Below are 13,687 nucleotides of genomic sequence, written 5' to 3' on the forward strand. Positions count from 1 at the left end.
AATTACAATTACAGAACATACTAGACCTGACATCAAATGAAACCTTAGAGGAAGTAAAAATTAAAAGATCCTATAGGTTACCTATCATTTTACTCCAAGTATCAGAAAAGCCAAGAAAATTAGAACTAACATGAAGAATTTGGCTTTCCAGGGTTAATCGTCATTTGATTCATAAACAATTTAGGTTGGGATTATAATTTCGAGATTAGTAATACAAGAATTAGTGATAATGATTTTTCAAAGCAACTTGTTATATATTTCTTTATTCCTAATTGGTCATATCCATCTAGAGTCGAACACGAGAAATATTTTGTTGATAGGTAACAGTGAGACTAAACTTAAAGGCTATCTGCTTGGTATCAAATTGAGTTGTGAGTTGTGACTGTAGCAGTGGCCAATGAGCGAGTTGGGCTGAATTTGGGTTGGTCTAAATGGACTGAGTTAATAAATAGGGCAACTGCGTATATATACATCTTAAGGAGAACTATTTATAAAACGTGATGATAGTTTTATATTTACAAAACATAACATTACAAACCCTGTACAAAACATGCTTTTAAAAAAAAATAAAAAAAATATTTTTTTAAAATAATTTTTAATTTTTTAAAAAAAAAAATTAAATATTTTTTATTTAAAAAATATATTTTTTAAAATATTTTTTATTTAAAAAAAAAATTTAATATTTTTTATTTATTTCTTTATTTTCTCTCAAAATTTTATGTATGAAAGTTGTATGAAATGTGTATATCTCGCTCAAGGCTTAAAAAGTTCGCTCAAAATTTAGTGTATGAAAACAGTATGAAAAATGTATGAAATGTGTATATCTCATTCAAGGCTTTAAAAATCCGCTCAAAATTGTGTGTATGAAATTTGTATCTCGCTCAAGTCTTAAAATTCGCTCACATTTTTGTGTGTTAGATTTCTGTAAAATTAATACAACTACAACAACATTGTATACAACTTTGATACAACATTCAAGACTTAAAATAATCGCTCAAATTTTTGTATATGAAACGTGTATATCTTACTCAAGGCTTAAAAAGTTCGCTCAAATTTTATTTATGAAGAATGTATGAAGTGTGTATATCTCGATCAAGGCTTAAACATTACACTCAAAATTCTATGCATGAGAATGGTATGAAATGTGTATATCTCGCTCAAGACTTAGAATTTCATTCACATTTTTCGTATATAATGTTCATATTAGGTTTCTGAAAAATTAATACAACTACAACAGCATTATAACAACTTTCATACAATATTCAAGGCAAGGCTTAAAGTTTTCGCTCACAATTTTGTGTATGAAAATTATATTGAAAATTTCGCTCATACATACACATTTCATACAACTTTTATACACAAAAATTTGAGGTAATTTTTTAAGCCTTTGAGCAAAAATATTTAAAAAAATAGAAAAATAATTTTTTTAAAATAATTTTTTTTAATTTTGTTAAAAATATATATATATATATATATTTTCTGGAAAAAAAATAAAAAAACGAAAAATATATGAAAATCCGTCATGTTTCGTAATAAATCGTTATATTTTTTAAATAAGGAAAACCATCGTCACATTTCGTAAATATTTCTCCTTAACATATATACATATATATATATATATATATATATATATATATATGTAGTTTTCCCTTAATAAATGGGCGCGTCAATATTACTTGAGCTGAAATGGGCTAAAAAGCGGGTCAAAACCCGACCCACCCAATTCTTACTTGCTTTATTTGTTCTTTTACAATTTTTTAGCACTTAATAAAATAATTATTTTTCTTTATTATGGCTATATATATATTAAAAAATGTCCTTTTGAAAGTATTTTGATAAGATTTCTCATGGATCAATTTGGGCTAAATATCAACCCAACTTTTATGGGCTGAAATAAAAGCTAATAAATGGGTAGGTCAATGCTCAATCCAAATTTGGATATGTTGAGTGAGTCATGCTTTCATGGGCTGATTTTGCCACCCCTAGTGTGACTTGTGATAACCGTCATAACAGTGAGTTGGAAGCTAAGATGGAGAAAATCCTTGCCCTTTTTCTCTTTACTAGTTTTCGAACACGTGTGTTGCACGTGTGCCTCATACAAGTAGTATATACGGTACGAATCAATTTACAACTGCAATGTACCGAGTAACTGAAAATTTAATTGGAAAGTTGTCACGCCCCAAAACCCACCCTAGACGTGACCAGCATCTGACGTCATGAACAACATCGGAAGAACCTAAACAACACAACAATAATACTTGAACCCGCCAGGTTCAACATTCGCCTCCGACAGTTTATAAATCAAATGTAACAAATCATGAATACATGAACTAAATCAGCGGAAGTCTTTAATATCATAAAAGTTAATCAAAACGTGACAACGCCCAAGAGTTAACAAAACTCAACAACTACCCACAAAAATGTATACTATGGAGCTTCTAGGATAAAGAGGTAATAATTTGACTCATCGGGACGCAGCCCAAAAACTAATAATAAATGAACAAAATAATAGGGTGTCCCACGATTGAATGTGTGGGCTCACCAAATCAGCAGCAACAGCAAGTCCTTCCTAAGCGCCTGAAGTATCAAGAACCTGCTCTCCTCCGTTACCTAACATACCACAAAAAACAACAATGGTATGCCTGAGTACTTCGTACTCAGTGAGTGCCTCGGGGACGACAAGTAATATAAAAATAAAATATAATAATACATAAAGAAATCAGTTTTGAAAAGATGGTATAAAAACTGTCATTCCACTTTATGATTCTTAATATCATTTATTACACAGTTTATAAAGCCATTTCAAAATCTCGATTTCAATTATGCTTTAAATCGATCAGGCATAAATTCCAGTTTCATAATAAAGATGGATATCACAATCGCCCATATAGGCCCAACTCAATATCAACAACACTGCGTAATACACCGGAATATGGACTCACGGTGACTACTCTTCCTCCTGAATAGCAAGGCACACTGCCCAATACATCGGAATATGGATTCACGGTGGCTACTCTTTCTCCCGAATAGCAAGGCAATTAATACACCCCAGGTAGCGAACCCGGAAGTGGCCACTCTTCCCCCCGAATGGCAAGACAATTAATACACTAGGATCCATAGTGGCTACTTTTCCTTCCGAATAGCAAGGCAAACACAACAACAAAGTCCATGGCATAGAAGCCGATTCACAATTTGTCTCAAAGTAGTCACACCATCAATAACATTAACGTTCATTATGCATATCGAAAGAATAAGACATTCCAATCAATGTTTTGGAAACGTACAACTTCTTTACAAAGGTTTCCATGTCCCAATTCACCAATGAGAATGTTATTACCAACTCTTAACTAGCATTACTAAGCATCTCTCATAGAGGAAAAAATTCATAACATCTTATACATATATAGGGTTTGTTACAATCTAGGTTTAATGTGGGTTTGTCCCCTCACACACATTAACCACCATTTAGACATGAATTAGAGTTCAAGAAACATGAAAAGATTGCTTTTCCTTTCATTCATTAAAGAATCTTGAATAAAATTTATACTTCCAACAATAGTTTCAAAAAGTGACTTTCATTCAAAATAAGGTTTTAAAAGAGAGACATACCTTAATTTGTTAAACAAGGTTTAACAAATCACTTTTCTAATGAAGAACACCCAAACCCTGGCTTGAATCACTTTGGGAAGAATTATGTTGCAAATCCTAGGTTTTGATCACAAAAATCATGTTAAGAATCATGGGTTTAATGTTAGAATGATTTAGTAATGTTAAGGATGCCCTTACCTTTGATTTTAAGACTTGGGGGAAAGATTTTCGTCCTTACAGTTGTTTAGGAAGTGGAGGAATAAACAAAACAAGGGTCTTATTTATATTTTTCTGGTGAAAACGGACCAAAGGACGCCTCTGAAGGACGGACCGTCCTTTGTGTTACGGACCGTCCTTTGGAACGTCCCTTAGTGGAAATTTCCAGAGAGTTTCTGGAAATTTTTGAGACGTTACGGTTCATGTTACGGCCCGTAACACGTGTTACGGTCCGTAACGTCTCACCGTAACACAGGCAAAATTTCCAACGAAGACAGGCTTCAGTAAAACGGGTATAACTTTTTGTACGCAGCTTTGTTTGAGCTGGGTAACCTAGCTTTGGAAATCTATTTCAAAGATCTACAACTTTCATCAAGGAAGTTTTTCCAAATTCGCAACACATTTTCAATGAAAATCGCCCAGAAGACAGACCTACCAAACTTTAGACGAATTTAAGAGCCCTTAAGAACTTCACTAGTTGGTTTGACTTCAAAACGACCATCCTCCACCCGAATTCATCAAGAATGGATTCACATAGATAAAATATCATCTTAACACTAGATTTTTACATATTCACACCTAGTTCAAGTTTACGGGGTGTTACAAAAGTACAAGCTGAAATAGATGAATAGTTAATCTATTTGAATGACTTCTTTTGTTGAATTATAGATGATTAGATATTATCTGAACCTGCAAACTTGAACAACTAAATTCAGTTAGGTAGTTAAAATGTATAATAAGTTACATTTAGATGCTATTAGGTGCAAATATGTAATATATTCGTAGGTTACCTGATATTTCTTTATAAACGATGTTCTTAGTGTATTCCACTTCATTATTTTGGCTACCGACTTTAGCTATCCATTTCATTTATCCACAGGTTTTATAAAACAAAGGCTCAAGCTTATGTTGAGGCATGACATGTAGGAGACCTAAAAGTTAATCTCTGACCACTTCTATGTAAACACATCAGTTTAATTTGTAAACTGTGTGCTTGTGATAATAAGATTTACAAAAAAAAAAAAAAAAGGGTGGCTAAAGCTCATTGCCTCTATTGTGGATGGACAGTAAGACTTTATAAAATTTCTGTGCATTTATCCGGTGAAAATGGCTATTATGGTGTAGGTGCTTAATGTACATTGTCAGTAGAAATAATTTTTGCACCCTCAAATCATTTTTACTTATTGTAGCAGGTACATTTTATTTTTTAGATTTTAAACCCACATTTCGAAGGCTTGAGATTTCTTTTTGGTGACCTGATAATATATAAAAAAAATTTACAGTGACAATGTTTAAAAACTAAACTCATCAAAAATTATATAAGCAAAAATATAGATTTTTGAATATTTTTTTGAACAGGACATTTAATGAATATCTTCACAGTGTCAAGCATTTCAATAAAATATTACCTAAAAAAACAAATTATGAATTCTTATAAAAAGTAACAAAGGAAAATGAACTTACTGGTAAATTCGCAGCTTTCCTATACTGTTTCTTCTAATGGTGAAGATTATACATATCTGATTTTTAGTCTATTTATATAAGCTGATCATTGAGCTGAATTTAATGGATTAGATAAGATAATTCATTATCAATTAAGTTAGGTGACTGAAGAAAAACCAAAAGTTCTTCAGTTTTGGTGGCGAAAAGCCTTAAGATTGTGATAACACGGTGTTTCCATATAACAGTCCAACGGAACTATTATTTACCATTTAATATAACTCCATGAATTTAGATACTTCTTTTAGTATTTATTATACAATTCATTTGGAGAACGTGGATATTAATTATTAGACAATTATCCTCCACCTAAGAGGTCCAAAGGTTCAATTTATTAGCTGCTGGGACCATGGTATTCAATTTCCACAATTCTAGATGGGCTGCATTACATCTTCATTTTTATTTAATTTTGGTAAATATTTCACTTTTCCCTTTCTAATCTGGCCAAATGACTAATGACCATGTTCGTAGAAACAAAACTGAATATCAGAGAGCCAAAAATAATTAGCAGAAAATGAAAAGCTCCTCCCATTAAGTAGCATGGTGACATTAAGTAGTGTATAACATTATTTAATGAGAAGTAATTTTACTTTTAGGTGAGGGATATTTTTGTCATTTATTTTTAAAGGGTATTTTCGTAAACTAATATTTTTATAAACTAACTTTTGAGTTGGAGTGTTCTCACTTTTAGTATAATACGATCCATGTCTAATGTTTCTTATTAGCAAGTAGGTAAATAATTAATGATCTTTCTTTGTCTCTAATCCAATTCTATTTTACTTTTCAGTGCCAAGAGACAAAACGTGTGTCTGATGTGCAAATACCTGACTTGGCAATGAAGAGAGATCACCTGGCCTAAAGTAATGGAATATATTGAAATACTAATCCAATGTTTCAGGTTAAACGAATATAAGCACGTTCAAGAAATTTCAGTTACCATCAAGATTGGATTGGGATCCTTAAATTCAGTTTCCTAAAAGTAGATGGATTTGTTCGAAGTATCAAGGATTTCTTTGGGGCTATTTCTTTTCTCCATAGACGAAACATGAAGAAGGTGCCCATCTAGAGGTTCCTGAAAGCTATACCAAACAAGAAGGCTCAATAAATCAGCTTCCTGCTCATCTTCTCGAGCTTTTCAGAACACAACTCATAAGCTCAAAGGCTTTCTCAGTAGGCGGATATTATCAACGACGTGATTGGCCCACGTATCGTTCAGCCATGGAGCTTAAGAAAGCAGGAATCCATTTCAGGCCTGGAAAGAGTCGTCGTTTTTCAGAGGTTAAGTTCAATTCATTTCATTGCTCATCTCCTTTAACACTTCCTCCAATAACAATAGATGATTTTCCCAAGTCGGAGTTTTTAAACTTGGTTGCATATGAATCATGCCCTGGTACACCAGTTGACTTTGGCATTACATCTTATCTATGCTTCATGGATTCACTTAGTGATCATGCTGAAGTTGTGAAGGAGCTGAGATCAAAACGTACACTATTTAACTTTCTTGGAAGTGATCAAGAAGTGGCAGATCTCTTCCATGAGGTAGCAAGAGATTTGGTGCCTAATCCAAATGCCTTTGTTGATGTGAAAGACAAAATTGAGAATCATTACAATATTGTTGGAAATCTTACAAAAAATACTTGATCAGGAACAGTTGTATGAAATTCCTGAACAATTTCATAGCTTGAGGCATGTCAATTAAGATATTGTTCTTAAGGATATTTTCACTTTGTTCTTATGGAGAATACAAAGTACGAACCGTACAATATTTGTACGGGTACTTATATTTTTGTATGACATAATATCAAGAGTACCAGGTATGTGCAATTGAACTAAATACTTTTCTGAAAATTGCAATTAAATTTCTATGTGAGTTTCAGTGATTATCTTCTCTAAGATTTAATATTGAGTTGTGGGGCTGGTTCCTAGTGTAAAAATTATGAGTTATTTGGGCAGTGGAGTGACTCCTGAGAATGTTTATGTTAAACATTGAAGGTAATTGATAGGAGAGTGAGAATAGCAAAACTGATTTTGAGGATAATGCTTTAAGGATGATGCTATGACGTGTTTAATAGAGAAAGCTACATCATATATAGCTTGGATAATATATTTTTTCATTAGATGTGATATGCTTATATGCGTTTCGTTCAAGTTCTAGGTTATTTGATTATTTTCCATTAGTAAGTCAAAATGAGATCTTTGTTTTCCTTTATCGGATAGAGTAAATGAGACAGCCGTGAAGAGTTTTCCGGACAACAATACGTGCTATCAATTTTTAATGAAAATAATAATTGTTTTGTGTGGGACAAATTGAGCCATCATAATCCTCAAAGTAGAAGAATATTCAGAAAAATAATAATTCCGCTAAATAAAAATAAAGTAGACTAAGCGGATAATATAATTATTGTAGTCATTTCTCAAGCGAATCTTGTGGCTAATGTGAGACATTGGGTGTTAGACGATTTTGGTGCTACTAGACTTCTTTGTGCTAACAAATTTATTTTGTGTTCTACACTCAATTTGAAGAAAAATAATGATTTATTTGTCTTGGTAATAAAAGAACTTGAGTAGTCCTTGAAAAGGAAAAGTTCTTCTTAAACATACATTTGGAAAAGAAAAAAAAATGAAGTGAAGGTTTATTTGAGTATGATAAGGTTGTGTCAACCAAAATAATATTTTTGTGAGCAATATTGTAATCATAGTTTATTTGTGCTTACTATTTCTTAAATAAATGACGAAATATTAGTATTGATACTTATTTTTCTCATATTGCTTTCTTAGAATATTCATTGATATGATGACATAGTGTGAGTATAATTATTTGGGTGAGTTATATTATTACCTTATTATTTACGAGATGAGATCTCTCATGAGAAATTTGTAATAATACTTCTCATGAGTTATGGAAATATTATTCTTTATCTTAAAAGCTTTGAAAATGTGGGGGCTACGGTGTCATGAGTTATGAAAATAGTATTTCCTATCTTAAATTTTTTAAAATGTGGAGATCGTGCATGGTGTCTTGCTAGAGTTATGTAGAGAGAATTTTTCAAAAAGAAATAATATTTTACTTGGTCTGATTATTCAAGATGTTTTTGAAAATAAAGTTTTGGAAAGAAGCCATTGATGATGAGTTCAGTTCTATTTTTGAAATAATATTTGACCATGAATCTTTGTATTAAATGGATTTTCCATTGTATTAGAGAGATGCAATGGTGATACTTGGATTTTTTATTCAAATAACACAAAGTCCACTAGAAACTATGTGTTCGCCTTTTGTGGGGTTGAAATGACATATAAATCAGCCAAACAAAGCATAATTACTTTATAAATAGATATCTGAATTGAGGTTTTGGAGTTGGTTGGTTACGAGGTTGAGTGGTTAAGAAACTACTTAGCATGTATGACTTTACAAGACTAAAAGAAACATCAAGGGGAATGAGACTTTTGTCATTTGAGAAGATTAACAATGATGGTAACCTAACCTATGTGACTGAAGATCCCATGAATTAGGTTCATATGAGTAACAATAAGCCATTATTTGATCAAAAGTGCACTAATAAATTATGTTCCTTCCTATAATGTGTGAATATTGTGCATTGCTGCAAGGCAAAATGAGGTTGAATTAAACTCTTAATCCAATTCATATCATGATGTATTGCTCTGAAGAATACACTTGATGATTGGAATTATATGAGTGTGGGGTGGTGCCGCTCATATGAAATTGTGATAGATTTTTAGAGCACTCATGAATACCAAGACATGCGCATAGCCTCTTAGCACAAAGTCGTGATAACGATAAAGATTGTGCGAGTATAATGTGATAGAATAAGTTCCTGAGCTTACAAAAGAATTATTGGATCATATAAGTTCTAAACTTCACCAATTGTTCTTTAAGTTTAATCTTATTTTATCTAGGTCTAGTTCATAGTCTACCAAACACCAGATTCGATGCATTATATTCATATGTGAAAACCCAACAAAACTTCTCTTTTCATTTTATTCTTCAATATTCCTTTTGAGATATGTGGGGCATTGTTGAAAAAATAAATGTTGTATCTCAAAAAGAAGTGTCTAAAATTATTCTTACTAGAATAATATTTGAATTTATTCTCTTCATATTTTTTTATTTTTTTTGTAAATATGTCTTGTGACTAGCTGTTAACGGCTAAGACCATTGAAATAGCCTTAATGGCATTTACTAGTATTCAATATTTAGATATTCTTCTTCTCTATCAAAATGTTACTACCGTTACCTAATGTCCTCTAATAAGGTTACTTGAATAGCAATCGTTAACTGACCATTCATTTGGCAATACTGTTGGCTGACTATCAAGAGTTAGCCATCCTCCTATATATATATATATATATATATATATATATATATATATATATATTATCTTAGTCCTTTCATTTGATAGAGATCAGTAGAGCCAAACATTATTCTTGTTCTCATTTTCTTTTGTTGGGTTTTATAATATTATTTAATCTTTGTTAGATTTTGGTTTTTAGTTTTGTACTAGAAGAGCTTGTTGAATCCTGGGATACATCTATACCGGGTGAAATATCCTTAAGGACAGTGTCTTAAGTGACATGCCTCAAGCTATGAAATTGTTCAAGAATTTCATACAAGTGTTCGTAATTAAGTATTTTCCATAAGATTTTCAACATAACAAAGCAAAAGTATAGATTTTTGAGTGGGTGAACACTCATTTTGATAACCCTTGGTCTATTCTTGCATTTATTGCAGAAAATTTTGCTATTGGTTTGCAATTGATTGATACAGTTCTATCAGGTATTCAAGCCTATTATTCTGTCCAAAAAAAGGACACCCAGTAATGATAGGATCCAAAACCAGCCAGCTTCATTGTTCTGTGGAAAATAATAATTTGTGCTTGTTTGTTGAATTTATCATTTCTTTTACCTTACTTGCTATGACTGTTATTGGGCTTTGTCTCTTCTTTATATAACTACTCGAGCATTTCTTTTCTTAGTGTTTATTTGTGTAAATTTACTACTTTCAAGCACATGATCATGAATGAGACCTTTAGATGACTATTTAGAATAATATATAATCCAATTTAACTTTAACTCTCATTTTTCCCGTAATGAGAACTTTTCAAAGCCACATAAATGTTACTTATTACTTGCGTAAGATCACAAGTTTCAACTATCTCACAGACACACAAATGTTATGACATGTTTAAAATCACAAGTTTCAGAAGTTTTTCTGTTCTTCTTAAACTCAGTAACAACTCAAACTATGACACATAAATCAAAACGGAGGTGTACTAGTTAGTGTTCCTAACATGCTGAAGAGAAGAAATTAGAGATGGGACATTTTTACTTTATTTTAAGTCTGCAAACAAATTTCAAGAATGCCAGGAATTAAAGTGAGAGCTGGAAACTTACTTACTGATCACTTAACTGATAAAAGATGCAGAATCCTTGCCCTTTTTCTATTTATATGTTTCTTACAAGCAGGCATGAAATAACTAAATGCTCTTTCTTTTTGTCCAATCCTATTCTTATTCTATTTTTCATACCGAAAGCGAAAAAATGTATCTGGTGTGAAAATACCTGACTTGACAATGAAGAGAATTCACCTTGCCTAAAGTAAAAGAGAATATTGATCATGAAGTACTAGTCCAATGTTTCAGTTTAAACAAATATAAACATGTTTGCTAAATTTCAATTACTATCAAGATTGGGATCCTTAATTTGAGGAGGTTTCACAAAATTAGATGGATAAACAATCTGCTAAAGGGACAACGATTACTATAGAAGAAAAGACTGGTGATAATCAAGATGAATGCAGCATTACAATCCATCAAGAGTCAAACTCAAATACTCATGAAATCAGTGAAAATGAGATACAGTGGCTAAATTCCTTGGAGAAGAGTGGAGGGTACCCTGCCAAAGGATCAACACAGAAGCCAAAAATTCAAATGGTCCCTGAAATCCTACGTGGGATTGAATCCAACATTAGCTGCTACGAGCCCCTTGTTGTAGCTATTGGTCCATTTCACCATGGAAAACCAAAGCTTCAACCTATGGAGAAGTACAAGGAGAAATTGGCATTTCAGTTTGCTGATCAAGAAAGTAAATATGTTGGGGTCTCATCACGGCTATTAACAAATTCAGTGACCAAAGATGAGCTTTACATAAGAGTCAAGAACATTGTGCCTAATGTCAGGGATTGTTATGCTGAGGACTTAATTAAAGATTACAATGACGAGGAGTTTGCACAGATGATGTTTGTGGATGGCTGCTTCATCCTCCAATATATTCTCCGCGGCTTTGTCCCTGGCAATATTAAGCAGCTTCACATGAAGATCACTGATATAGCTCTCATTCGCCGTGATCTTTTCTTACTTGAAAATCAGTTACCATTTGAAGTCCTGCAGGTTCTAATGACCTATAAGTTCAATAAAGATGAAGGAATGAAGATGATTAACCAGTTCATATCGAGTTCACACGTAAGCCCTCCTCAAGAGCATGGATTCATTCGAAGTATCAAGGATTTCTTTGGGGGAAATCCCTTTTCTCCAGAGACAACAAATGGGAAAGGTCATGATCATGAGCGTCCTTCTCATCTCCTCGAGCTATTAAGAACACATCTCATAGACCCGAAGGCTTTCTTAGGAGGTGGACGCTATCTAAGGGGTGAATGCTGCTCGTATCGCTCAGCCATGGAGCTGAGGAGAGCAGGAATCCATTTCGCGCGTGGAAAGGGTCGTCCTCTTTCAGACATTAAGTTCAAATCTTTTGATTGTACAGCTCTTTTAACACTTCCATTTATAACAATAGATGATTCAACCAAGTCGGAGCTTTTAAACTTGGCTGCATATGAAGCATGCCCTGATACACCAGATGACTTTAGTGTTACATCTTATCTATGCTTCATGGATTCACTTATTGATCATCCAGAAGATGTGAAGGAGCTCAGATCAAAAGGTATACTTCTTAACTTTCTTCGAACTGATCAAGAAGTAACAAATCTCTTCAAAGAGATGGCAAAAGATTTGGTGCCTAATCCACGTGCCTTTGTTGACGTGAAATACAAAATTGAGATACAATGCAGTAGCAAAGGAAAAGCATGGATTGCTGAGTGGAAGAACACGCATTTTATCACCCCTTGGACTTTTTTTACATTTATTGTAGCAATTCTTATCATTGGTTTGCAAGTGACTGATACTGTTCTATCAGGCATCCAAACCTATTATGCAGTTCATGAGACATAGAGACAGTAATGATAGGATTCAAATAAACAACATTTTTTTTCTTTCCTTTTCTTCAGAAAATAATGAGTGTCATGTTTGTTGAATTCATCATTTCTATTACCTTACTGCCATGACGGCGATGAATCTTTGTACTCGTTTAATTTATGAAGTTTGTATTTTCTTTTTATTTTAGTTGTGTTATTTTACTACTTTGAAGCACATGAATGGTATGTCATCACTGAGACTTTTGGATGGCTATTAAGAATAATACATAACTACTCCTCCTTCTGTCCCTATTTATGTGGCACTATTTGACTTGATATGGAGTTTAAAAAAAAAGAAAGATTTTTAAAATATTTGATCCAAAACAAGTCTTATATAAATGTGTGGCTATAAATCATCTCATAAAATTAAATTGTTTATAAATATAAAAGATGATATTCATTTTGGGACAGACCAAAAAAAAAAAGTGTCACATAGATTAAGACAGGGGAGTAATTAATATTCTTGATATACTTACATTGGGCCAGTAAAAAAAAGGAGTATATGAATATGATCTTCTTTATCCTTTCATTCTGAGGTTTCTTCGGGATCTCAAACGGGTTCCATAATGAAATATTTTGTTGATCGGTGACGAAGAATCTGAAATTCAAATATTCGCTCCACTTTGATACTCCCTCCGACCTATAATAAGTGTCATCTTAATAAAAAAAAATTGTCCCTTAATAAGTGTTATTTTAGAAAACCAAGACATAAATTGGCTAGTTTTTTCCAACTCTACTCTTAGACGAAAAATGAAAAATTAAAATAACATCTAAATAATGATTGAAAAAGTCATATAGTAACTTGCATGTTGGATTCTCAATGTCAAAAGGAGTACACTCGTGCATGCTCTAATCACGAGGAAAAAATAATTTACTTTTTATCTAAGTTACTCGGACTCGAGTCCGATATAGGTGTGGATCTAGATGTTGGATCTTTCATGATCTAAATTTTAAGATTCGAAGATACGAATCCAGGTATAGATACTGGTGCTGAAATTCGGCTAAAAATAATTCAAATATCTAAAATAGATTTATAAAAATACGCCTAGAATATAGTGGATTATTTGAAAGGAAAAGAATGGAAAAAAAATTGAGACAAATTTGAACCTGTAATTAATA

General features: G+C 32.4%; 1 protein-coding gene across 1 annotated transcript; it reads left to right on the forward strand.

Annotated features, from left to right (window-relative positions):
* The first annotated feature begins 9,739 nt into the window (after nt 1-9,739).
* On the forward strand, nt 9,740-12,674 carry LOC132605497 (UPF0481 protein At3g47200-like). The gene has a single exon (XM_060318630.1). The coding sequence runs from the start codon at nt 11,046-11,048 to the stop codon at nt 12,543-12,545; it is 1,500 nt and encodes a 499-aa protein (XP_060174613.1). The 5' UTR covers nt 9,740-11,045; the 3' UTR covers nt 12,546-12,674.
* The last annotated feature ends 1,013 nt before the right edge of the window (nt 12,675-13,687 follow it).

Source organism: Lycium barbarum, chromosome 8, assembly GCF_019175385.1.
Source record: "Lycium barbarum isolate Lr01 chromosome 8, ASM1917538v2, whole genome shotgun sequence".
Classification (NCBI taxonomy): Eukaryota; Viridiplantae; Streptophyta; class Magnoliopsida; order Solanales; family Solanaceae; genus Lycium; species Lycium barbarum.

Coding starts and splice junctions, on each gene's coding strand:
- LOC132605497 (XM_060318630.1), top strand. CDS start 11,046: ATGGATAAACAATCTGCTAAAGGGACAACGATTACTATAGAAGAAAAG.